The sequence below is a fragment of the Diprion similis genome, chromosome 4, assembly GCF_021155765.1.
Source record: "Diprion similis isolate iyDipSimi1 chromosome 4, iyDipSimi1.1, whole genome shotgun sequence".
Classification (NCBI taxonomy): domain Eukaryota; kingdom Metazoa; phylum Arthropoda; class Insecta; order Hymenoptera; family Diprionidae; genus Diprion; species Diprion similis.
In genome coordinates, this window is record NC_060108.1 from 23,548,605 (window position 1) to 23,573,165 (window position 24,561).

The following is a 24,561-nucleotide window of genomic DNA, read 5'->3' on the forward strand; positions in this document are numbered from 1 at the left end:
TGTTTTCTTTGTGTCAAACCAATATTGCGTTATCGTCCCGGCGGCAGTTGCTCATCTCGCCTCTTTGACGAAGAAGAAATCCACACCACGCTTCTCTCCTCCTCTTCCTCCTCCTCCTCCTCCTTCTTTCGTCGTCCTCCATGCAGCCTAAGCCTTGTCACAACATCTTTGGCCGAAGACCCGATTCAATCTCATCGGAATCTCTGTTTGCACTAACTAAACTCTCTGCAGATGTTGTTGCATGCTTTCGTGGTTCTCACGGTTGGGATTTACCAGTCTGCTGTTACGACGAATATATGAGGCATGCTTGACTATAGCAAGATTCAGAGATCTTGTCACAGATCGAAATCTACGAGGGCGCGGGTCTTCAGTGTTTGAAAACGTACCGAAACGCCAGTTATTTTAAAGCGTGTTATAGTTACGATCTAATGATGATCAGGTCGAGGCGAATCGATGTAATTTTTTCAATTCAATTTTTTGTCCCATTTACAACAAATTCGTTTACAGTACCACTTTGCAGGATCTTTCCTAAAATATAAGCGACGTCATGAGATGTGATCGACTTTTACCAGTATATGAATGTGAAACTGACTTTGATTGACAGTCGATAAAATTAGTCAATATCCAATCGCTCATCTTTGCCAATATTATTTCCAGGGTCGGTATTTGACGAGGAATAACGAATTTGTACCGTGAGGTCCTGAATTGACATTAGTATCAAAGTTGATGCTGCCAGAGTTCCTCTTTTTTCGGGGTTTGAAAATATTGCGAAAGAACGCCTGGAACCTCAATCTGATCTTCCCTTTTTTCTCTCTCGCTGAATGACAGACGCGAGCCGGTAAATGAATGGGTAAATTTTTGATTTAAGATGGAAGCGTATAAGATTAAAGTTCTCCACGTACTTCATAGGCGTTATAATACAAAGGACACGCAGGATTGTATGATTAGAGACAGTTGGGAATGGAGAGGCGTCGCGTCGTGATACTGAGTAATTTCCTCGGCGGCTCTCTCCTTTTCTCTTCGGCATCCCAGAGGAATTTTTCCCGGCAGTTTCTTCCGGATGAATTCGCCGCCCTGACGGCATCTGCAGAAACGTAGAATCAGAGCGAAAGACGACGAGTCAGCGGGTGAAAGATAATCCAAACGACGTGATAAAAATAAATAAATGAAAGATAGGAAAGCTGCGACGAAGTTTGAAAAAGAAACGATCCTGTGGTAAAAAGTTTAATCTAGGTACAATAAGTCGCAAAAAAGTTTTACACGTATATGTTGATGATTTGATACAAGTCCACAAATATAAAAAAAATTGTGTGTACTGAGGGTCGGACTGTATTTTTTTTATGTTTTTTTTTCCCTGCTAACCACGAATCTGAAATCAGAATTGGGAGTTGACGTGAAAAATCTTGGAAACAATCATAAAAACCCCGTATGATGGAAAAATATATATTGTAAAGTACTGATGCATGTTACAGAAAAAAAACGAACGAAAAAACTTTAGATGCAAGAACCGTAAGAAAAAATTGCTAGAACGTGGTTTTTATAGTTTTTTTTTTTTTAAAGATATTTCACATTAACCCCCAATTCTAACTTCAGATTCGTGTTCAGCGCGAAAAAAATACACAAGAAAAATACGATTCGACTCCTCAGTACAAACGGCTTTTTTATTTCTGAGGACCTGTGTGATTATTCGCGAATCTGTACGTCATTCGTTAAATGATACGGTTCGTATTGTTAAGCACGCTAATTAGCCTGGTCTTTAACGATAACGAGAATGAGATTACAATTTTGTTAAGTATCGCAAAAGTGCGTTTGTACAGGAGCTACCAAAGTACATGTAATTTCCTTCATTTTGGTAAGGTTCTGGAACGAATGTAGAAGAATATTATAGCAAAACAAGGTGACTGGTCAGTCAGTCGATCGTATACTTTTGAAACGAAACGCTGCTCATAAACGGAGCTAAATCCTCTGTTCACATTGTAAGTATACCGTAAATCTAGTGGATTAACATTTGATATTAATAAATCCAATTTCCATACGTTTCTCTTGATTAAATAAACCAAATAAGAATTAACAAAGATAAAAGACAGAGGAGAAAATTCAGTAGAGAAAATGTAGGTATTTGATATAGCTATCATAAACTTCTGTACGTCTTGTTACGGACGTCAGTTTCTTTCGTCCTCCAGTCGCTACCAGCTCAAGTTTTTTAATCCCGTAACTCGTCGCGAAGTATAATTCTCCTGTAGATGTGCAGAAATCGTAGAATGAAAAAAATCATTTCCCGCAAGTTATGAAAGTTTGAAATTTCAATTTTTTTACTGCCTATAATAATATTACGAACATGCGACAGACTCGCACATATACCGTTTTGATTTTAGGTGTTCAATATTTTCCCCATTTCCTTTTTTTCTCTATATATTTTATCTCCCTTAATTCTCTGAAGTGGTAATCTCATTCTCGTTATCGATAAAGACCAGGCTAATTAGCGTGCTTAAAAATATGAACCGTATCACTTAACAAATGAGGAACAAATTTGCTAACAATCATCAGCAAATACGCGTAAAACTTTTTGCGAATTATTGTAGATTAAACTTTCGCCACAGGATCGTTTCTTTTTCAAACTTCCTCGCAGTTCCCGTATCTTTCATTTATTTTTTTTATCACGTCGCTCGTTCGGATTATCTTTATATATATACATATGTTTATATACATTATGTTATATACATACATATATAACACTTTCATCGTAACGACAGGCAGGGCTTTTAGACTTCTTGCAAGAAAATTCTGGGAATCATTTATCTAGAAACGTCTCGACCTTTTTCCTTACCTCTGATATTTATCATGGTCGCACGGCCAACCAGCGTGTCAATTTTCTTGCATCGTCTTCAGAATGGAGTCGAAATAAAAAAAAGAGTAATGAGAAGAAAAAGAAGAAGACGATGACGATAAAGAACGATCAGACTAAATTACTCTCTGTAGAAAATTTCAACTCTGACGACGTCTCACCTTATAGCATTATGGATACATGCTATTAATTAATTACCAATTTCGTCGATTCAAATCACAAAAATCCATAAAAATAATCCACGAACGTTTATTTTTTTCCTTTCAAAGCGGTGGCAACTCAGCTACTTAACAACTTTGCCCCTAAATTTTTTGAGATATCAAAACTTTTAAATTGCCCAGTTTGCCCCACTCTCCACTACTTTAATTATAAGCTTCGACTAAATTAACCCAGAAATTAACCCAATATCAATCGCAGTTGGCTAATTATTTCAGTGTTAGCAGATGAGGTGCACAGAATCACCTGCAGAGATTCAGCTTTACTCTGAGATGATAACGCGGTCTGAAAGATCAATCAAACTATCTTTCCACGGTCGTTGAACCGCTGTATACATCGTGCAGATGAGAATAGTTTTTTTATCAGTGAATGAAGCGTTTCAATCGTTTGTCCCGCGTTTTGCTGATGCTGAAAAATTGATTTTGTTTTCTCCAAATATTTGAAGACGAGAGAAAAAGTTTAATTGTCGGACCAAGAAAGAAAGGAAAAGATATATGAGTAGGTATAAGACTTGAATAAAGTCCACACCAAATCGTGCTGATAATAATTAATACCAGAGAAATGAAATAATTGCAAATTAGCATCGGCCACCGAGTCAATTATACGAAATGCGATTATAATTTGTAATTATCATTTGCGGCGACGAGAGTGCCGGAATACGGATGATGTAATATATACAATATATACATTATAAGTATTTTCTTTTTATTACTTTCACTTATTTTCATTCAATTTATGTAATTCGTCCTTCATTTATTCTCAGTTCAATTATTCAATCATCGATACCCAATTTCTTCAGTTTCAATAACCAACAGTTTGATCTTTCTGAAAGAGTGAAATTGGAGTGGTAATGATTGCGAAAATGATAAATTCTTGATCAAATATTGACGCGACTAACGCAGCATTGAAGAGAATTGAACAAAGTATACTCGACGATTTTCACAATTCCGTGCGACATTTCACTTGTCCTGTTTATATAATTTATTCAATTTCAGCTCGCTGCTGGATGGTTATCCAGCTAAATAACAGCCGAATTAGAAATGACCAAGTCAAGGCGTATCGATCGCTCTAAAAATGTCTCCGAGTACGGTTTCCTGTATTTTTCTTCCATCCCAGGATTGCCCCCAATACGAAATGAATAAAGATTCTGCGGAGATCAGCTGCGAGAGTGTAAACTGCGGATTTGAGAGATCACCGTTGGAGTAATATTTAGAAAATGGGAGAAAGCGTCTGCGTAAGCAGACTTCACCCGAATTCACTTTCCTTATTTGATTTAATCCTCGTTATTACTTTAACCATTTTGAGCTTATTATTTTTGTATAACAAACGTAAATGCGGCGCGTGATGATTTCGCGTAGACGAGACGTGATGTGTTTTATAATTTTATTATTCTAAGCTCGGCAAAGGTCGCAAAATAAAAACTCCTACACATTCCGCCTGATGGCGAAGTGGACTTCTAACGTTTGTTAGCTTTTAATTTTCTCCCCTATCGTAGATACTTTGCTAGCGTATCTATCCACTATCGAATACGCCCTCTAGAATATTAAGATAGCTTGCAAACGTGCTTGTTATACTACCAGGTGGCACTATTCGCTAATTAACAACGTTCATAACACGAGGGTAATTAATTATACAAACAGTATTTTATTTTCTTTAACGATACCGATGCCTCATTCTCATAACGATTCCCATAATATTTACATATTTTATTACAACGCGCTTCAATCGTGAAATTAATCTTACGCATGTAAATTTGACTTTCCTTTTTTTTTTTTTTTTTTCATTTTCATATTGCGACATATTGGATACGAATTAAATTGCCAACGGTTTTCCACATTTTAATAAATGTAATCGAACAATTTCGTGAGTTGTGATACGTTTTACAAATTTTTTTTTTTTTCTCCTTTTTACTCATCGTGTAACAATTCCCGAAGAGACAAAAACGAAAAGTAAATTTTTCCGTTCAAAATCTTATAGCTCTGTTACTGATTAATCGCTATTCTAAATTCTGCGCTTCGCGATCCAGTTAATTGGAGACTTACTTTCGTGTAACAAAATCAGTTGAAGAAGACAGGCTGAGCGGTGCTTGCAAGAAAATTTGCTCTTGGAACCAGCGAGGCAGCGAGTCAGCTGCGAGGGAAGCGACGTTGTTAAAGTAATTAATTAACTGCGCACGCACAAAGGCGTATGTGCCGTGCTCCACACACCCCAACGCACTTCTCTACGTACATAAGTTCAAAACTAAACCTTCAAATACCCTACAGTTGGTGCGATTCGAGGAAACAACGTAGTCGTCCTGCCGGAAGTGTATAATTACCTCATAAGCATTGGATAAAGACAAGGTCCGCGTTCTCCGAATCCTGTAGAGCGGAAAAACCATAGAAAATGAAAAAAAAAGTATTGAAACAATTAAATTTTCACTCCCGATATTGAAAGTGTTTTTTTTTTTTTGTCTTGTTTTCTTTTATACGCCGAGGGGGCAGCTTTTTAAGCATTAACTTGGGCGAAATCCTCCAACAATCGGTAGAATTTAAATGGCGCGTGTTTCATTTTCCCCTGGCATAATAAATAAATGAAAGAAAATTCGCGTTCAAGAGAGGTTTAAGGGTGCCACAATACAAAGGGCTCCATTACTATTGTCCCAACTTCCGGTGGTCCTTGGTCGACGAAAAGCAACCCTGTAGAGGACAAAGGGCGGCTCATTCTCGTCTCGTTCAGTCGCACGTTTGTCGGGCGGAGGTGGAATTTCGCTGCTCACTGGCTGAAGAGTTGAAGCGCATAGGCTTTGCGTCGTCCGTTTGCCGAAAGGATTCTGCTGCGAATTGGGTATATCATAGATGCGGACAAATGTTTCGCACTTGCGAACGAATACACAGACGCGCAGAAATTAATCGTCGTTCGTTAACCCTCTGCGGTGTAATTCGAACTGCGGGTTACTTGCGGTTTGTGGGTTTGCCAATTTCCTGTTGTGCGGGGAATTTCGCGAACTCTGGTACTTTTCACGCTTGCAGGATATTCTAGCCGGGTCGCGTGTGGCTCCTGAGAGATACCGTAATCGGGCGACGCATTCACACAGCCTCAAATTTTAATCGCCATTTCAGGCTCGCTCGTCTGTTCAGGAAAATCCGACCCGCGGTGTCGCGCCTTTTCCTTTCCCTCTTCTTCTCTCGGCATTCCTTTCATTCCTTGTCGAGGTGCTTTTTTACCCCATTTTCCGTCCCCCTTGTCCACCTTGAAACCTGTCACGTTTTCAAAGAGGCTCAAGATTAACGAGACAGTTTGAACAGTACAAAAGACACTCCTCGTATGTATAACACCTGGATAAATTCAGCTATTTTCAACAGTACGAAGGTTACCTATATACATGTAATTCTACCTCCGCGGGATCTAGAAATTGAATATCTTTTTATCATAATATTTTTTTTTGTAGTCATAATAAAATATTATATGTGCATAGGAATATTTAATCATATACCTTAAGCGTTCTAAAGAATTTTCTACTTTTCGCGATACTGACAAATTTTATGTTTACTTTGTGCAATTTGAGAGTAACCGAGAGCCGAATGGACATAAACCTAATTTCACGTGAACTTTGAAAGTGAGGATCTCGAGCCCGCAAAGTAAACCAAGTTTGGGTTCTTGCCCAATTATCGGCAGACCTTCGGAACTCGAATAACGAGCTTTGCTTCCATCTCGACATTTAGTTAAACCCGAAATTATTCACTCCGTTCACCCTTGAGCTCGTTTTCACCCTCCGTTGAAGTAACCGGTCCGATTTAATTCTCATCAAATCGACACTGAGAGTGTGTCAGAAAAACACGATCAGGTAATTTGAAAGTTTCAAAACTCAACCATAAATAAATAAATCCTCCCAAAGGATGACAGTTTATCATCCGGTTTGTTCAGAAATTTTTAAACCATTCTCGTTTTTGCGGGGAAAAAAGTTTGTTTTCAGCGAAAATAATCATAGGGTCAAAGCTGCGGTGGAAAAGTTTAATTAAAATTTGAATCCTTCGGGGTGGTGCGAAGGTGTACGATGCGCCAGGATCAGTTCCTGCGCAAACATGAATTTCCGCATATAGGTGTAGGATATAAGTAAGTATACAATAAATATTGTACAAGATGGCGCGAATGTTTGCGGTATGGAATGCAATTTTTGCTACGCAGAAATGGAGAGAGGGTGCGGAAAACCGTGATAATAGTAATTACCTAAGCAAGGCTTCGGATTAAACCTGCTTATAGATGCGAACATTTAATTTATACAATCCTCTGATTCTGTTAATTCATTTTACGATATTCCACCATTCGTGAAGAATTATTATCTAACTTTATGTACCTACATTAATTTCAGCGAAATCCGCACGGCGCTACATTATCATAAATATACGATTATCGGTTGCTAAACTGAAGATATTTATGATATCGTGACCAGTGAAATGACACTGCATGTCCGGGAGGAAACGATTTCTCTCAACGCGATATTTTCGCGCTTAATTTATTCGTTACAAGTATATTTCTGCTTGGCGGAATTCAATTATTACCTAATTCGTTCGAAATTTTAAGTACGCTAATATTTGTGGTATATTCTTACAGTGAATGACTAAGCGATATTCTGTATACCTTTTGGATGCAAAGTAGTCCTCCAAGTCCTCGAGGTACGTGATGGGTGTGTTCGACGAATGAATTTATGGAACGGCACACTTCGGCGCGTCGCTTTTTGACTAATTGTGAAATCGAGCTCGACCACGCCCTGATAATCGATCCTTGAATAATGAAGCGGTTTCACGGGAAGTTGGAGGGCTTCGACAATGATAAAGCAACAGAGTTATTTGGGCAGAAAACCGAGGCTGAGCCTGGATTCGATGACTTACATTCGGTAATTAATACTGTTCCCAAAATTCTCCGAGCATGAATCGTCGTCCATCAGGATATATCGAAAGCAAAGACCCGAAAGTGTGAATTGAAAATCAGCGATTTTGCCGCGAGGTTTGTACGTCCAGAATAAAAGGATCACCGTACATTTATTTCGATAATTGTCAAATGTGAAATATACTTTCGCCTGCGTTTCGTCATCCGTTTTTAGGCAGCGATTTCGGTGGATTAAACTGAAACTGACAAATGAGCCAAACTAACGTACATATTATCTGGAAAAAGAAACGTCGCTAATCCAGGAATAAATTATCAGACTGAGTAACACGGCGAGGAAAAACAGCGTGAGAATTGTTTTGCAGAAATATCAGGGATGATTTTATTTACACAGTAATATAGGCACGTTAGTCACGTTCGGATTCCGGCGCGAAATTTACGGTAAGAATTAGTGGATTCGGGTTGTTCAAACCCTCCCTCGACAGCCGCAAAGCTTCAGGGAATATGCTGCAGAGAAATTTATTCATCCCGCGCAGGGGTTCGACGATTTTCATTGGTCATAATGTTTGAGAGGAAAAAGGGGACAAGAATTTTCCTAAAAGCGAAACCTTTTCTCAATAAAGCCTTTATTTATCCCGCAAATTGAACTGCTGGCATCTTTTGCGTGACAAGTAATGTCCAAAAGTTTAAATTTTTTTATAATGGGTACTGTGTCATAGTCAAGTCAGAATATGTGTACAGTAATTTGGCCGGGTTCTATTCAAGAACATCCGAGGGCTAAAACTTTTTTAATCGCCAAATTGGATGCCCAGGAAGAGATCCCTGAGTGTTTCAGAAAATATTATAACGAGTTTGTCCGCAAAAAATTATTAAAACTCAAAAAGGTGCCAGTTTAACGTAATTTCTTTTGGCTATAGGAATCAGAGAAAAGTTTTTCCCACAAAGGTTACGCGCCGTAACTTCTTCCACAAAATAGGTACCATAAGAAAATCTCGTAGAGTTGTTCGTTTCACCGTAAATGGCAGAAATTCACAATGGAGGTGTTTGAAGCATAAAATTTTTCCTCTGGAAATTGATTCGATGGATCCTGGTTAGACTTTTACTTTTCTAGTATCCATCCCGACTCAACAAGCTGTCGGATGAAATCATGCGAGTTGGATACAAACCATGAAATGGTGGGATAACCCCATTGGATTGTTTCAATTGAAATTTGGTCGATTTTGTTGCAATAACGAAAAAATTCAGTGTTTTCAACTATAATCGCACTAGCATAAATAGTTCCGGCTTGTACCAGATTTTTCTGTAATCTCAGTTATCCAAACCACTATTGTAACCTTAAACATTTTACTTACAAAATTGTTTACTGAATTATCGAACGAATTAAAATCTTTTCATCGTCAGGTTACACGAAATCCTTTGACCGCAATGGATCCAGTGATCCTGTAACCCTCGGATCGTTAATTGCTCAATTACGACCGCTATTCACGACGTGTTACTTTTATCGAATTTACGAAGGTCGTTTGTTCGGAATTGGCTCGCAGGATCACCCCTTATTTCGTGATCCTGTTTCGCGTCCTAAGGTCCGGCGGTTCTCATCTGCTAAATATTTCTCCAGAAATACCGCAGTCGGAATGAAAATCCATTTTGAAATCGCCGGAAGATATTCGAATTTATGGAATTGCGCAAGAAATTAAAAAATCGGAATTTCAACCAAAGAAGAAGCTTCTTTATCTGCGCGCTTATCATTATAAGATATGCATATTTGCGGCTGCTCGATGGCTATTAATTACAAATGAAAACTTTGTCGGAAAATTGTGATCCCTCAGGGCGAATATCGGGAGTGTGGGAATTCACAAAAGCAAAAAATATACATGTATATATAGACTTACACTTTTGTTTGCTATAAAGCAACAAGAAAAATAAAGAGCGGTGAAATATTTTAATATTCCAAAGTTAAAAAATTTTATTTCGTCACACAAGACATAGCCACCGAAGAATTCGAGGGTATGTCAGTTTTGAAATTCCCAAAAATAGCCTTTTTTATCACGTATTTATTAGTTCGTTTACTTGCCTGTCCGTTTGTTTGCTCGTCTATTCGCTACAAATTTTGCAATCGATGTTAAACTAACTTCCCGATGAGCTAGAGACGTGAAACTTTAAACATAGCTCAGAACTGGATAACAATGCAGTATTATTTGTTTGTTTGTTTGGTAGTTACAAATTTCGCAAGAACTTTGTTCACCCCAGTCTTTTTATGTGAGCTATTTTTTAGTGAAACAGTATAAGAATCTCGGAGAAGAGTAAAGTCTAAAAAATAAAAGGCCCTTTTCTTTACGTGTGTGCGTCTGTTCCTGGATCCCTTATGAAATTTTCCCGTTAGTTCGATTCTTTGTTTGCCGAGAGAGTGCCGCGGGATGTGAGAATAGGAATGGGAAAATATCAATACTCAATAATATTTACGCTCCGGTGGTTTATCGGAATAACGGAATACCATTTCCGGCATAATACCGGGTTGGAACTATTTCTGCAGACCTTATAATTAACTATGCGTATTGTCAAGTTAACGGAATTAATACGAACCATTTTTGGTTTCCAAAAAAAAAACTGTGAATATCTATCAATTTTAATGTTTCATAGAGACAAAACAAAAAACGACATCCTGGTTTTTTGCATCTGTTTCAATGATTGTAGCATCGAAAAACTTTCCAACATAGAAAGACTTCCGTGATTCTATATGAAAAGAAATAAGGATTGAAGGATAAAATATGGAACGAAATAAATTTTTCTAAATACTCAATTGAGCCAAGAGAAATTGTTGCAATTTATTGGCTCACAGGGAAAAAGCCGCTGAGGCATAAAAACCCCTTATTATCACAATAGTAAAGTCGTGTCAAGAGCGTATGAGGTGTTAGTGTACGATCAATGGTGTGTCTCGCAAATGGAGAGCAGCCGTGAGATTCAGAGGCCGAAGGCGCGAATCTACGGAGGTTCGATCGGCTGTCGAGAAGCTACTGTTTAAATTGAAGAGGATAGGAAAAGAACAAGAGAGTTCCGAGCGCGACTGGAATGGCCGGAGACTCGAATCAGACTGACTAACCGAGCGTCGATTCCCGGTCAGTTATTTATTCTTCCAACGATCAGCGCCATCTTTGCGGCTAACGATGATCCAGCCAATCGCTTACCCCCGCGATCGCGCTTAAACTTACCGCGGCTTGTTGGTAGCGGTACGATCGGTAGAGATTTCGGGTATCAGATGGGGTAGAAAGTACGCGCGGACATTGGAAAGGTAAGGATTGGTACGGTCCGAAGAATGATCTTGCGAAAAATTTTATCGCGTGCATTACATAACAGCGGCTAAATTTAACGAATTCAAGCTGATTCCGAGTCAATAATACGAGAGCGACGAAAGCTTTCGTAAAATCGCGGCATAAGGTATGCGATTGATTGTTCGAGGAGAAAATTTTTTCTCCTTAGGTTTATTTTTTCTGCAGCTGTTTCTGCCGGATGAAATGATTGACTTCATCGGCGAGAAGTTTTGCCAGACTTATTTGATATAGCCGATACTGAGGCACCGCAGGGTGCGATGTATTCTTAGGTTTATTACATTAAAACTTCTTTGGTCGAAATAAGAAGGAGTGTCGTGTTAATTTAATTATACTTATACGTATAATACTCGTTTACGCGATGGTAAAGACTCGAGTGGGTGGGCGAAACGAGAAGAAGAAACAAAGAATTGGGAAAAACTTCCGCCTTAGAATATTCTCGGATTCCTAATTTCGCTCTAATCTCGGCTTTCGTAAAATCTGGTTAGATTTCCTGGTATCCGCAGACGCCGCTCGGCTAGTGATTCAATAAATAGCCGGTCAATAGTGCGCATTTAAACTCCTAAATATAGCTACCTCACCTTGACTTCGGCGGAGAAACACGTTTGCTCGAGGTAATCACGCCACTTTGATATGTATATTCAACGTCCAATTTCCACGCCATGATGTTTCACGTGCTGATTCTGCAGCGTGCAAAATTACGGGGTCATTACGAGTTCGTCGAAATTTTCTTTCACTCTTTCGCGATTTACCAAAAAGAAAAAAAAAAAAATGGAAGGAGGAAGCATTTATCAAATGATTCAACTTCCGAGGTACCGTGTATTACGACTGGTTTAAAGATTCGCATAATTCATTAATAACTTTATATACACAAGTGAAATTAATCGACAGTATTTTTATTTGAAATTTTAACGTCACGTTCATCGGCGAGATCAGTAATGACTGAAAATTTGGACTTAGTATGATATAAGATATGGAATTTTTCATTAATTTTATCGTATTGGAAATGTGAACCGTGATGATAGGTTAAAGTTTTTTTTTTTTTTTTTTCGGCTCAATTATTATCAGCCGGGTTAAACGCGGCGACTCGCATGACGCAGCATTTGTGTATTTTTCCAATCAACTGAACACACCTGCGTTTTTACAATCGGGCCGTAAAATCGCTTCGGGATACGAATTTTGCGGGAGTAAATTTGTTTTTTCCCTCTTTTCCAAATATTTTTTGTTCTATTTTTTCGCGGTTGAGAGTTACTATTCTGCCAGCCAACAAACGCTCCCATTTCTAATTATACATGCAAAAACCAATAAGGTCGATTCGATTTCTTGATCCTTTGATCATTTTCCCAACCTCTCGTTTCCCCTGTTTGTTCTGGTGGATTAAAAAAAGTCAGGGCGCGGTTGTGCTTCGCCCATATTGTTCGTTTATCTGTTTGTATTTTCTAAGGGCGGGGCTGCACGCGTAATTGTCCGATACGTGCAGTTAATGCACATCGTCCGGTGCAACGCGGCTTTGAATAGCTAGCTACCAATTCGTGCACGCTCGCATTGTACCTTTTCGTTCGTTCAATCACAACACCTAACCCCGGGAAAATAGAGCGAGCGTAACTTCCAGGTGTCAAAAGTCAGATAACATTCTACAACATTGATATTAGCATTTACAAAACCGAGTGTTCAGCGGAAGCTTGAAGCTCGACTTCGAGCGCAAAAATTTCCAACACAATTTTCAGAAATTTCGAAAACCTGTTTATATACCTATTTATGAAAAGAAAATTTTCCACCTCTCGTGGTGTAAAAATGTTCAGCTGTAATCCAGCTTTCAACAGGTATAATTTGAAGTCGGCTCTGTCCCGACAGGTTGTGGTTCAACTTTCACATTTCACCCCCGAACCGTGCGTCGATATTCATCAAACGTATAAATTCACTGGATTACCAAAGTTTGGATTTTGATTTATGGATGCTGACGTGACGCGGCCGCAGCCAAAGTTGAAAGCTTGTTTCGATCAATCCTCCAGTCGTAGCTACGGCTGAAATATCACCGTTTCAACCCCACTTCGCGATCGCACGCTTATGTTTATAATTATTCAGAAATGGCTAGCTTACGCGTAAGTACCGTGCTATAATTGTTGTTGTGCATTAGAGCTTTTCAATATTTCCGCAATCTCAAATTGGAGAAATTTCGTCTTACAGGAATGAATCTCGAGGCGACCAAAGAAAATCATCTGCACACATTAAGCTACAATGAAATATGTACGAAAAGTATAGACAGACTGTACGTTATACAAGCAGGTGTTATTATGTTATTTCGACTAAGCACCAGCTGTGATTCCTCTCCGTAAGCAGAGATGTGTTAATTTCGACGGTGATCAAAGATTCTGCATCATTGTCATCGCAGTATCGATCGCGCTTCATCTCTACAAAAATAGATCAAAGGATAAACAGAGCACTCCGACTACAGAGCTTCTTAGTCGAGAGGAATTCAAAACATCGAACAGTTAGAACCAACTTCCGGTCAATGACAGCGAGGGTCGTCACCGCGTCGACGGTTTTTTTTTATTTCTTCTTTTTGCAGTATAACCTATGTTTCTGCGTGGACAAGCACTTGCGAGACAAGGCGAGGATTGTTTTATTTGAATCACTTGGCGCTGCCCGAACTCAACTCGGTTCTTCAATCTTTTTATACCCTCCACGTCCATCATGTTTCAATAATTCATAGACCCTCTGAAAGAACAACGGACAAAAAAAAAACAAATAAAATAGAAACTACGACCCATCACGGCTTCGTGGTTTTTTTTTTTCTTTTTGTTTTTGTTTTTTCTTTTTTGCTTTATAGACCACTCGATATTCATCTTGTGGATTCACTCGTGTTATTATAGCTCGAAATAGCGCGATACCAATATAAACGGGACGTCGATCATCAGCTATCGCGAAAATTATCACCAAGTTTTGGAGCACGCGTTTGTGTGAAAAAAACAACACTAAATTATGATCGCAGTTTATATATAGTTTTGATCCTCGTGGCACTTAGGGATCGATTAGTCGATACTCAGATTGAGTTTTTTGGGTCGTTTTAAAAGCGGATCGGAATTGACCTGATGTGATAAACCGAGTAAGTTTTGGTCCAAGAATAGGGATTTGAATTGCTTGAATTGAGACCCAAACCCCATCACGTATTACGCATGCATCATGCTATGTATATAGGGAAATACTAGGCGACAAAACCACGTAGAGCTTATGGATATAAAGGGGTAGTGGAAACTCGTGCTTTTGAGGTTTCAGCTCGTTCCCCAAGTTCATCGAGGGGGCGGGTGTATCCCTCTGGGATTGAGGAACGACTTGGAACTTGAATAGCTCGCGTGTTCTCACCGTCCTCGGACAATTTTCATAAAGACAACTTTGCCGCGCTGTTCCTCGAGTTGTTCGGAATCGCTGAATTTGCCAACTTTCGTCTTTGTGACATGATAGTGGCCGAGATGCTACCGTACAATAGCCAAGATTAAGAGTTAAAGAGTTTGTAATTGATCGTTTCGGAGGACTCCCAAAGCTCGAATGAAATTCTTCTAGAATCAGCTTACATTGTGTAACGTTATACATGTATAATATATTTTCCATATTCTGATTAACTTTTTAAAATCCCATTTCAGGCTCTGTGTGTAATTTGTTTCTTTTTTTCTTTTCTTTTACTTTAACATCGTGCATTCATTCCTTGCAATGTACAATTATTTTTTTTACTTTTCAACGGATTTTAATTTACTTCTTTTCTCTTTCGTCTTTCAGTAATCTATTACTTCGTGTGATTCTTTGACGTATTCCAACGCTGCTTTAAATATGGTAATGTTTTTTATTATTATTTCTATTCGCTTTATACTTGTTCACTATTACGTTCATTATTATTATTATTATTATTATTATTATTATTATTATTATTATTATTATTTAAAACCAACTTGCCAGCATTCCATCCACTTTACATATGATGTGATTAACTACATATTGCGAAGCAACGTCTTTCCAATGATATGCTTGATATAAATTTTACGCCTAGAAAAACTTGAGAAGCGATAGTCTTTGCTTTGATTTGTTGAAGCATCTTCATCCCCGAGCTTTTCACATACGCATTTTTGGTTAAATGGATCCGAGGAATTACATGTAAGCTTTAAAACTGCCATGACTAACTTATGTACACGAGCATATTTCTCTGCACATACATTAGGTATAGCTAACCTACTTGACTGCCTCGGAAGCTATTAGCCTGTTAAAAATATTTGGTTCTGCTAACATGTAATCAGACGTGTACGATATGAGGATCATATTGTTTAACGTTTTACCGCCTGCCATCGAATCCTCCGATTTTTTACTTCCTGGCAAGCAGCCAACCATGCAGAGTGCCGATCCACTTTTACTTTTCTCGACAGGCAATTTCCTACCGGAAATTCAAGACCAGCATCCCTCGCGAAGTAAAGAAACAGATCAACCTTCGAGTTGAAGGCCAGTTCATGGAGCCATTGTAGTACCTTACGTATATGTACATTTTCTGCAAACTTATCCGGTATAAGTCAATTCTTCTTAATCGTCAATTAAGAATCAAACTTATTGTTGGCCTGATAGTGAAAATTAGCGGATTGTAAAAAGCAGCAAACGACTCATTCCTCAAACAAATTCTACCTGTCACGATCATTCATACATTACAATTATGCGTAAATGGTTCTGCAACACTTATTGTACTAACAATAAATTTCAACTATTAATAGCTACCTTCTATCGTATACTTCTCTGTATTTACTCACTGTTATTCCAATGCTTCTTCCACCTCGTTAGATACCGAGCAACACGACGGCCGGAAGCACGGTCCAGGAGGAGGAACTCAAACGCATCCTGTGGGAACGAAAAATGGAATGCATGGACAGGCTGAGATCCAACGCAACAGCACCGCCTGGTGAGTGCATTGTTTCTTTCTTTTCATGACGTCAGGGAGATGAAGTCAAACTTGCGGTTCCGAATTTTTTATAAATCATTTACATTAACTTCTAAGGTCGCAGGAACGGTTGTCGCACTGCATAACAGTTTTTAACTTACGCAAAATCCGTGAGTTTTTTACGAGCCTCTGCAAATTGACAAAGCAGCAATTTACAAAGTTTATATTTTTCTCCGAATTTTTCTGGCAACATATGTACACAAAATGAGAAAGAAGAAGCAGTGAGGAGACCTTTGGGAACCGAAATATTGTGACTCTGCAAGACCAACTCAAGAAAGACGTGAACTTATAATAAACTGCAAATTGGAAGAGACTCTGCGAACTCCCGAGGGAAACTTTACTTCAAACCGAAATTTCTACACCTTGTGCAGATTTTTTTGAAACAGTGTGACTTGGCCAGAAAGTCATTGGGAAGTTCTCATGAATTTTACAAGTGGTATTTCGGAGTTTTTTTTGTGTTCATTACCTTTCCTTTTTGTATTTCGCATTTTCTCTGCCTTGATACGAAATCTTCTTCTAAGCGTCAAAATAACGCTGGTATGAAAGGTGAAAGAATTACTTTGAAAGCTTTCATGGACAGCTATAAAAACTTCCAACACTTTTTTTGTTGAATTTCTATTCAACCAATTTTCAATGTAAATTAATATCTTACCGTACTGATTAAAATACAATTTTTTCTTTCATAAATGGTAAGAACCGTGTGGTTAACGTGAATGGGAAAATATTTGCTTTATTGATTGTCGTTTTCGGTGGACACGGCGTCAAGAATACTAGCGTAAAATTTTTTCAGAGTTATTCTGCCTCACTCGTCGAAGACAAGAAGAACATATTTCAATTCGATATCAAACCCTAGAGGGGACTTACGCTTGATGGAATTTTTGTTAAACCCCTGACGACAACAGATGTCCCGTAACAATTTTCCGCCTTCTATCAATACTGCGTTTCCCTTCCTCAATAAATTTTCCGCACTTGGCATAAGGCGCCGTATCTCGCAAATACCAACAGTAACAAATGGAGAGTTTGTAACTCTTTTAAGCCACGCATTAAACCATTTTTTTCGAGGTTGGTAAAGTAGGGTGCGGTCGAAATAATCGACGAATCACGATCAACGTCAGTCGCTTGCAGATGTAAATCGCGAGTATAACAGCCGCCATTATACTCGCATAAATATCCAGCAAAACCAGCTGCCACCAGCTCAACTTTACCGCTGGTGAACGCAATGCATCGCCGCCGTTTTTGAGGATGTACTCGATCCAGAAGATCGCCGTGTCTAATGGGCTTCTCGGTCGGTCCAGAAACCTTCTCGCTAGCAAGACGATGTTATTTCTATAATATAAATACCAATTATTATCGACGAGTTAAGGGGTTGAATGCAGATGGTGATAGGATGGCTAACGGGGTGATGGACATTTGAAACGAATTTGGGGGTGTCGAAAATTTTTACTCACTTATATTTTTCATCGCCAACGATTTCTGTAACGGCTGCGGCGAATTTATCCGCCGTGAAATCCCTAAAGTCTATCGATATCGCCACCCCCTTTTCAACGCAATTTTTTACGTTTCGTTGCGGCTCTGGGAATATCGGAAGGCCGATAAACGGTACTGCGAACATCACCGCTTCGTGAATCTCCAGTGATCCACCCTGCATCACGTACGCTCGTATGTTGCCGTGCTCTGAAAAAGTGAAATTTAACCCTCAATATCCATTCAAGGTGTCGAGAAATCTGCCAAAGGGTTTCGCCAGAATTTCCACTCCGATGAGCTTAATACCGATCATCATTTCGATAGCGCGATACATCTTTTATCCCTAACTCTGGTTGAGCACTGAATAAATCTTGACTCACTTAAAACCTGCCTCTGTGAAACCACCTCCATCGCAAGTACGTTCGTGGGAAGTCCGGGTGGCAAAGCTTCCGGAGCTGCTCCTTTGAGCAGCACTCGAATCGGATCAATCTTGGCGATTGCTGAGTACAATTCGGCGACGATGTCTTTTGGGAAATTATCAATAGTCAACAAGGAGCCAAAAGAAATGTAGATAAAGCCGTCCGAGCTGCTGTCCATCCACGCCTTCAATTCCTGAAATTAATCGAACACAAGTTTCACTTTGTAAACCCAGTGTCTCGAAGCCACAATTAGGCAGGGCCTCGTTAACGCCAAATAACGCCCTGCCACTTTCGATTGGGTTACCGTGTTATCTCAAGAGGTCTAAACCGACCCACGTTAAACCTGATACTGTGATTTCAACACAAGCTCATTAGCGAGAAGTCGGATAACTTGTGTTCCAACGAAAATACTTCGGCCTTGATAGATGTCGATGTAAACGTACGTCTAGCTTATTGTTAGTCTGATTCTTGTAGAATGACGCAGAATATCGCCTAACGGTATCGTCGAGTTTGTGGTTCATGAGAAATGGGCGTAAGCCTTCAGAGGGGAACAAAAGAAGAAACCATATCATCTTGGAACGTGCAAGAAATTTTTTCAAACCTATAATTCTAAGTCGAATGATGAAACACCAGTGCCCTCAGGCCAACGCGGTTGTGATAAAAGTTTCAACTGTATAATAGATCTAAATATATCACCGCAGATGGTTTTTGTTTGACTTTGGTAGGCACACGCGGTTAGACGAACAGTTGTGCAAATGTGATGTTTTTGCACTTCAGTCTCGTATAATATCTGTACACCCTTTATCTGTTTTTCTATCTTTCCGCTCACCTCTGGTAATTCCATTCCATCATCCCGCACGTGCAACCCTCCGATTTCAACGACGGCTGAAGTAAAAGGCCTAACTCCGTTGAGGGAGTGATGCGAGTTGACCAAAAGCAGGGACAAATCTCTCTCCAGTTCTCTGATGTCCGGCATATCCGCGCCGAAATGTTTCTTAACAATGTTGTTCTGCACCTCCGTTGTCCGCCTTACTCGATAGTTGGTCCACCATGTGTGCAGCGTGTTTTTGAACCTTTGCCAGAAGTTCATGTAAAGAGTGGAGCCGTCGATGTGCTCGGACACAAATGCCGTGTTCGCCGGATTCCCCAAGGACTCGCTTACGTAAGGTGGCAACGCTGACATAGAAACAGCCACCACAGGGACCTTGAAGTGTCTTCCAAACGCGAAATAGCAATTCGCGTAGAGTAACTGTAAGGAAACCATATAGTCACTGCAGTTGAGTAGGGGAAAAAAGTACCATAACAAAATTTGAGAAATGAACAAATCTGACCGATATAAACACTGCAATAATATTCTTGCTATATCCCTTTGAATTGGATCACTTTCGAACTGTAGAATTTTGTGATTTCACTTGTAAGCAGTGAAGAAAAAAAACGAGATCACAGTTTTTCCGTCATTTATTGTTTATGGTAGTCCAGAGAGACAATTAACTCACCTCCGTAATGACGAGGTCATATGGTGGATCGGTTTGCGGCTCTTCTATGAGCTTTTTGAACTCAGGAAGAGCGAGTAATTCGCAGGCCTTATTTCCGTACAGTTCACCGTAATATTCGACCGGCTTATTGGCCAAGCTTTCTAGAGTGTCAGCTGTTAGGTTTATGGTAAACTTGGGACCTTTTCCTGTGAGTTGAATAATGTTCACGTAATTTGGATGAGGCTTTATAAGGGGATAATGACTGATGACATCGAGTTTGTGTCCCTGCTCTACAAGAGTCCACAAAATTTCTTGAAAGAAGAAAAATTGGTTCGGAATCTCTAGAGGAAATATTGCAAGTATACGAGCACTGTCAACGTGGCGCGTAAAGTAAACGTTGCATAATAACAATGCGAGGAAAACGGACATTCTCCTCATTTTTTTATTTACAAATTCACTGATTCTCTTTGTTTACGTCTTCGTATACCATCAAAATGATTCGCGACGGCTACGCTAAGAACACGGTATGATCTTGAGACGATCTTGTAACGGCGACACTTTTTTTATCACTGGCATTCAACGCTGACGGTGTGATACTACCAGCGGCAATTGGGAACGCAAGTGTTTCGATACCTTAAACAAATAGAAAAATGTTACAAGTCTGGGCTACTAGATTCTTGTAGAGCCAGCTTATGACTTTTCAGCCTTGTAACCAATGGCCCGGTTACCAAGGCCTGCGGAAACGGAAGATTCATCATATCCCTCGTCGTCTGATTCAGAGAATTGTTGCCACGTTGGCATTTCTCGTTGCTGTACACGCGACAGAACAGTTGTATCGGTGACTGTAAAAATTGCAAACGCACCGCCAGATTTTTTTCAGTGATTCTTGGAGGTTTTTATTTCGGTAAACCAGACATGAAAATATTCTACAGCCCCAAATATATCAAACCTATACTCATTACGCAGCCCTGTTGTACTGCCCACCATCAATTGACTAATACAAATGACGTATGAATACTAGAATCGTTTTGGTACGTTCAATTTTTCTTTTTCGTCACAGGCACTGTTTTGCTCGAGCGTATAACTCGGCGAATTAGGGCTGAAATGAAAAGCTTGGCTACATATATAGTGACTAGAGCTGCAACGAATATACTGCCATAAACATCCAGCAACGCCAGCTGCCACCAGGTCAATTGAACCGCTGGTGATCGCAGGGAATCCCCTCCGTAGGTGATGATGTACTCGATCCAATAAATGGCCAGTTCTCGGGGATCCATCGGTCGGTCCATAAATTGCGCTGATAATCTCATCATGTTATTTCTACGGATTAATAATGAAGAAAAAAAAGATTAGTGGTAAAATTTAAGAGGGGAAAGTTTTTTGTTATCCTTCAAAAAATTTCTAACGCACTTGTATTTCGGATCATGAATGATTTCGTTTATAGCTGATACGAATTTGTCCGCTGTGAATTCTCTGTAATTCAAAGATACTGCAACCCCTCTTTCGACACAATTTCTAATATTTCGTGGCTGGTCTGCGAATATTGGTATGCCGACGATTGGGACGACGAAAACAGTCGCTTCTTGGATTCCCCCCAATCCACCGTGCGTCACGAATCCCCGTATGTTTCTGTGTCCTGAATGGAAATATCATCATTATCAAACGTTCCGGTTCTCTCATCACAAGGCCTGCAACTTACTCAAAATTTCAATTTGGGGCAGCCACTTCAGCGTCATCACATTCTGCGGTAGGCCAGGTGGCAACTCTTCTGGATTCGTCGATTTCATCACTACCCGTATGGGTGCAATTTTCGAAAAACCTGAGTACAATTCAGCCAGAAACTCCTTCGGGAGCGACTCGATTTTCAGTAAGGTTCCAAAAGAGAAGTAGATAAATCCGCTCGTCGCGTTATCCAACCAGTTTTGCAAATCCTGTAATTTGCCGATCAAGTCTGAATGAAAAATCTTTCAAATGTTCTGCAACCATTATAGGCAGCTAACAATAAGCCTGACGCATGTCGAAGTTCACACAATTTACATTAACTTATCGATCCAATGAGTCTCATTAATGTAGTGTACGAGTTTGCTATCCCGTAAGTTGAAAAGGTTCATTGGTTTCGATATGGTATAGACTTTGGAGTACATGCAATCAAGAGCTGGTCTTTATTCAATGACTATCTAATGCAAGTAAACGACAGCTAACACGTAATGCCTTTTATGAAATGCCACTTACCGCGGGTAACTCGACATTTTCAAAGCGGAGATGGATTCCACCAACTTCCAAAATGGCTGGCGTCATGGGTCGAATTCCATTTAAGGTATGGTGAGAGTTTACCAGAAGAAGGGATAGATCTCGCTCCAGCTCTCGAACACCCGGCATATCTGACCCGAAATACTTCTTTACCACGTCATTCTGTACCTCGGTTATGCTTCTGATTCGGCGGATTTTATTGAACGTAAACAACGTATTTCTCAGTCGCTGCCAAAAGTTCATATGAATTATTGACCCATCTTCGTACTCGGGCACGATGGCTGGATTCAGCGGGTTGCCCAACGGTTCGTTGGAGTAGTGCAGCGTTGGTGCCGACGTCATCGCTACTACGGGGACATTCAGGTGTCTCCCGAAAGCGAAAAAGCAACTCGAGAAGAAAAGCTGTAGGGAAACCGTGATTAGTTTTGTGCAGTGGTGGGTACATGTGACGCGTGAGTTGAAGATATTAAACCAGGTGTAAGGTATTTGGAAATAACAAAATGATGGAAGCCCTTGAAGTGACTATGAAATCACAATTTAATCTCTCTGAAGTGGTCGGTCGGTTTGAAAACGTTAGAAATGTGAAAAAGGCAAGAAATGAAATAATTTTTTTCGGCGTCAGTGTTATACTGACTTTTTGAAAATCTGTATTGTAATCGGTTAACATCTAGTTTAGAAGCAAAAAAATAATTTCATGTCATGAATAAACTTCACCTCTGCAATTACAAGATCATAGGGTGGATCCTGTGGTGGATTTTTGATCAATTCCTGAATCTCGGGATTTCCAAGAATATGGCAAATGTCATTTCCGGCTTTCTCAGCACCATATTCTTCAACGGCGATGTCGCCAACACGGCTGACTGTCTCGAAGTCCAGGGTGTTAACCATGACTTCCATTTTTCCATTCAAATCAATAATGTCTCGATAGTTATCGAAAGGATACTTCAAAGGGAAATGACTAACTACGTCAATCTGGTGTCCCCTATTTGCAAGGTCCATCAGCACTCCTCGATACATAGAAAAGTGACTCGGGGCAGGCACAGGGAACATCGCCAGAATTCGCGCTCCATTTCCATTCCGTACAAAGCAAAGGGTGCTTAGTAATATTAATGAAAAATTTATGAGCTTCATGACTTCGCTTGGGACACACAAAATGCCACTTATTGTGTACGTACGTTCTGAAGAGATACTGTGAAATATGTACTATACCACACACCACTCACTGATATGCGGACGAGTTCAGATCGAAGTGAAGAACAACACCCGACCACGCAATGTTTTTTACTTCAATTTCTTACCGTCTACGGAGCAGCTGCTGGTTGAAAAACAAGTATTTTTGTATTTTCATTGGACGACATTTTCGAACAAACAAAACACACGGTCTCAAATTATGTATGCTGTCATAATTATTCGTTTGCTACTTTTGCAAAACAAGCTTCTTTGTTGATATTGCGATCCCCTAACTCTAACCGTATCACGCTATTCAGATCTGTGGAGATATTTTTTATCCTTTACCAATATCGGGAAATGCGACCAGCTAATTCAACTTCTTCAAATCTAACCGTATCCTGAATAACTAACAATCTGTGTGAGGTCTGAATGCAAGTGACTTTGTAAAATCACCAAACAGTCGCAATTATTTATGAACTTATCGATTCGAGAACACAATGGATACTATAAAAACATACTGCAATGTCTAAAAACGCCTGCATAAACACCTTTATTTATGTCACCTTACACCTTTCCTATCAAGTCAAGGTTACAGGGGTTAGACGTAAGGTCATCAGTTAATTACTCGATAACTGGCTGGCCGCTAGTGACTAAAAGAATAAGTATCGCCAATTCTTAACGCGTCACTCCGCAGTATGTTTCCCGTGCAACTCCGTGATTTTGTCTACCCACATCGATAGGTATCTTGTCATTGATTAACCGCTGAGACTTCGCAGGATTATTTTGAGTTCCCTTTCCTTTTTAGTCTAGTGTCTCTGACAGAGAATAGCTACGGCATCATTCAAGTATTGCGTAACACTATTTTTGAACTTTTCCACCCCCCCCCCCCCCCCCCCAAAGTGTTACGTTACGCAACTAATTGCTAAGATTATGACGAGACGCAAAAAATTGCCAAAAATTTCAGATTAAGATACCGTGGACACACTTAAACTGTTTGGCAATGTGGATACATGCTTTATAAATTCGAACGACCTTCCGAGTTAAAAATGCAGAAAAAAAAAATTGCTACGTAATTTTTCATGATACCCTCACCCTGCCCCGTAATAAATAGTTGTGGTTTGACCACCACTACCACTCCCCCCCCCCCCCCCCTGCGGGCGTTACGTAATACTCGAATGACTCCTATGTCTGCATACGACTACATGCACATAATTGTTAATATAGCATGCCAGTAGACGGTTGGATTTCCTTGAATGGTAAACCAAGAAAGTGAACGAGACAATTGTTATTCAAACAGACTGGCTTTTGTCTATATATGTATTCAGCTGTTTAGAATGAGTAATAACAAATATGCAACGTTAAAAAGTTATCAATGCCTGTTCTCGTACAAACAGAATTACTTTGGTATCTGGAAGACGATTTGGGGTACACTCTTCTCCTTTTGCTGACCTCTGCGACGGATGAAGTCAATTATTTTGATCTTTGTTTAGTAGATGCAGAAGGAATTGATCAGCAAAGTGCACTTCTGACTTATTGCTGACTTTGAAGTGTTGAAGGTGCT

At 39.7% G+C, this 24,561-nt stretch overlaps 3 protein-coding genes across 7 annotated transcripts in view; 1 reads left to right on the forward strand and 2 right to left on the reverse strand.

Annotated features, from left to right (window-relative positions):
* LOC124405446 (calcitonin gene-related peptide type 1 receptor-like) overlaps positions 1-24,561 on the forward strand; it is a 146,747-nt gene that overhangs the window by 24,563 nt on the left and 97,623 nt on the right. For 4 of the 5 annotated variants that reach the window (XM_046880326.1, XM_046880328.1, XM_046880325.1 and 1 more), the window contains one exon: positions 16,066-16,183. In XM_046880326.1, the coding sequence (XP_046736282.1) occupies positions 16,066-16,183 (118 nt within the window). Of the gene's footprint in view, positions 1-15,024; positions 15,079-16,065; positions 16,184-24,561 lie in introns of all 5 variants that reach the window. The other variant, XM_046880327.1, reaches the window with a different exon arrangement.
* LOC124405441 (UDP-glucosyltransferase 2-like) lies at positions 16,927-20,503 on the reverse strand. Its single transcript, XM_046880319.1, has 5 exons — positions 19,602-20,503; positions 18,935-19,354; positions 18,067-18,298; positions 17,671-17,896; positions 16,927-17,548 (listed from the first exon to the last, which is right to left on the reverse strand). The coding sequence occupies exons 1-5, from the start codon at positions 20,016-20,018 to the stop codon at positions 17,266-17,268; spliced, it is 1,578 nt and encodes a 525-aa protein (XP_046736275.1). The 5' UTR covers positions 20,019-20,503; the 3' UTR covers positions 16,927-17,265.
* LOC124405440 (UDP-glucosyltransferase 2-like) lies at positions 20,571-23,063 on the reverse strand. The gene is made up of 5 exons (XM_046880318.1): positions 22,545-23,063; positions 21,813-22,232; positions 21,280-21,511; positions 20,991-21,216; positions 20,571-20,900 (listed from the first exon to the last, which is right to left on the reverse strand). The coding sequence occupies exons 1-5, from the start codon at positions 22,959-22,961 to the stop codon at positions 20,618-20,620; spliced, it is 1,578 nt and encodes a 525-aa protein (XP_046736274.1). The 5' UTR covers positions 22,962-23,063; the 3' UTR covers positions 20,571-20,617.

What these genes read in the sequence shown, in the direction of transcription:
- LOC124405441 (XM_046880319.1), bottom strand. Translation starts at nt 20,018, where the DNA reads ATGAGGAGAATGTCCGTTTTCCTCGCATTGTTATTATGCAACGTTTAC. An exon ending in ATGACCTCGTCATTACGGAG is followed by an intron (nt 19,355 to 19,601) that starts GTGAGTTAATTG and finishes GTTTCCTTACAG; the next exon opens with TTACTCTACGCGAATTGCTA. An exon ending in TTCACAGAGGCAGGTTTTAA is followed by an intron (nt 17,897 to 18,066) that starts GTGAGTCAAGAT and finishes TCACTTTTTCAG; the next exon opens with AGCACGGCAACATACGAGCG.
- LOC124405440 (XM_046880318.1), bottom strand. Translation starts at nt 22,961, where the DNA reads ATGAAGCTCATAAATTTTTCATTAATATTACTAAGCACCCTTTGCTTT. An exon ending in AAAATGTCGAGTTACCCGCG is followed by an intron (nt 21,512 to 21,812) that starts GTAAGTGGCATT and finishes GGCAAATTACAG; the next exon opens with GATTTGCAAAACTGGTTGGA. An exon ending in GCCCCAAATTGAAATTTTGA is followed by an intron (nt 21,217 to 21,279) that starts GTAAGTTGCAGG and finishes ATTTCCATTCAG; the next exon opens with GACACAGAAACATACGGGGA.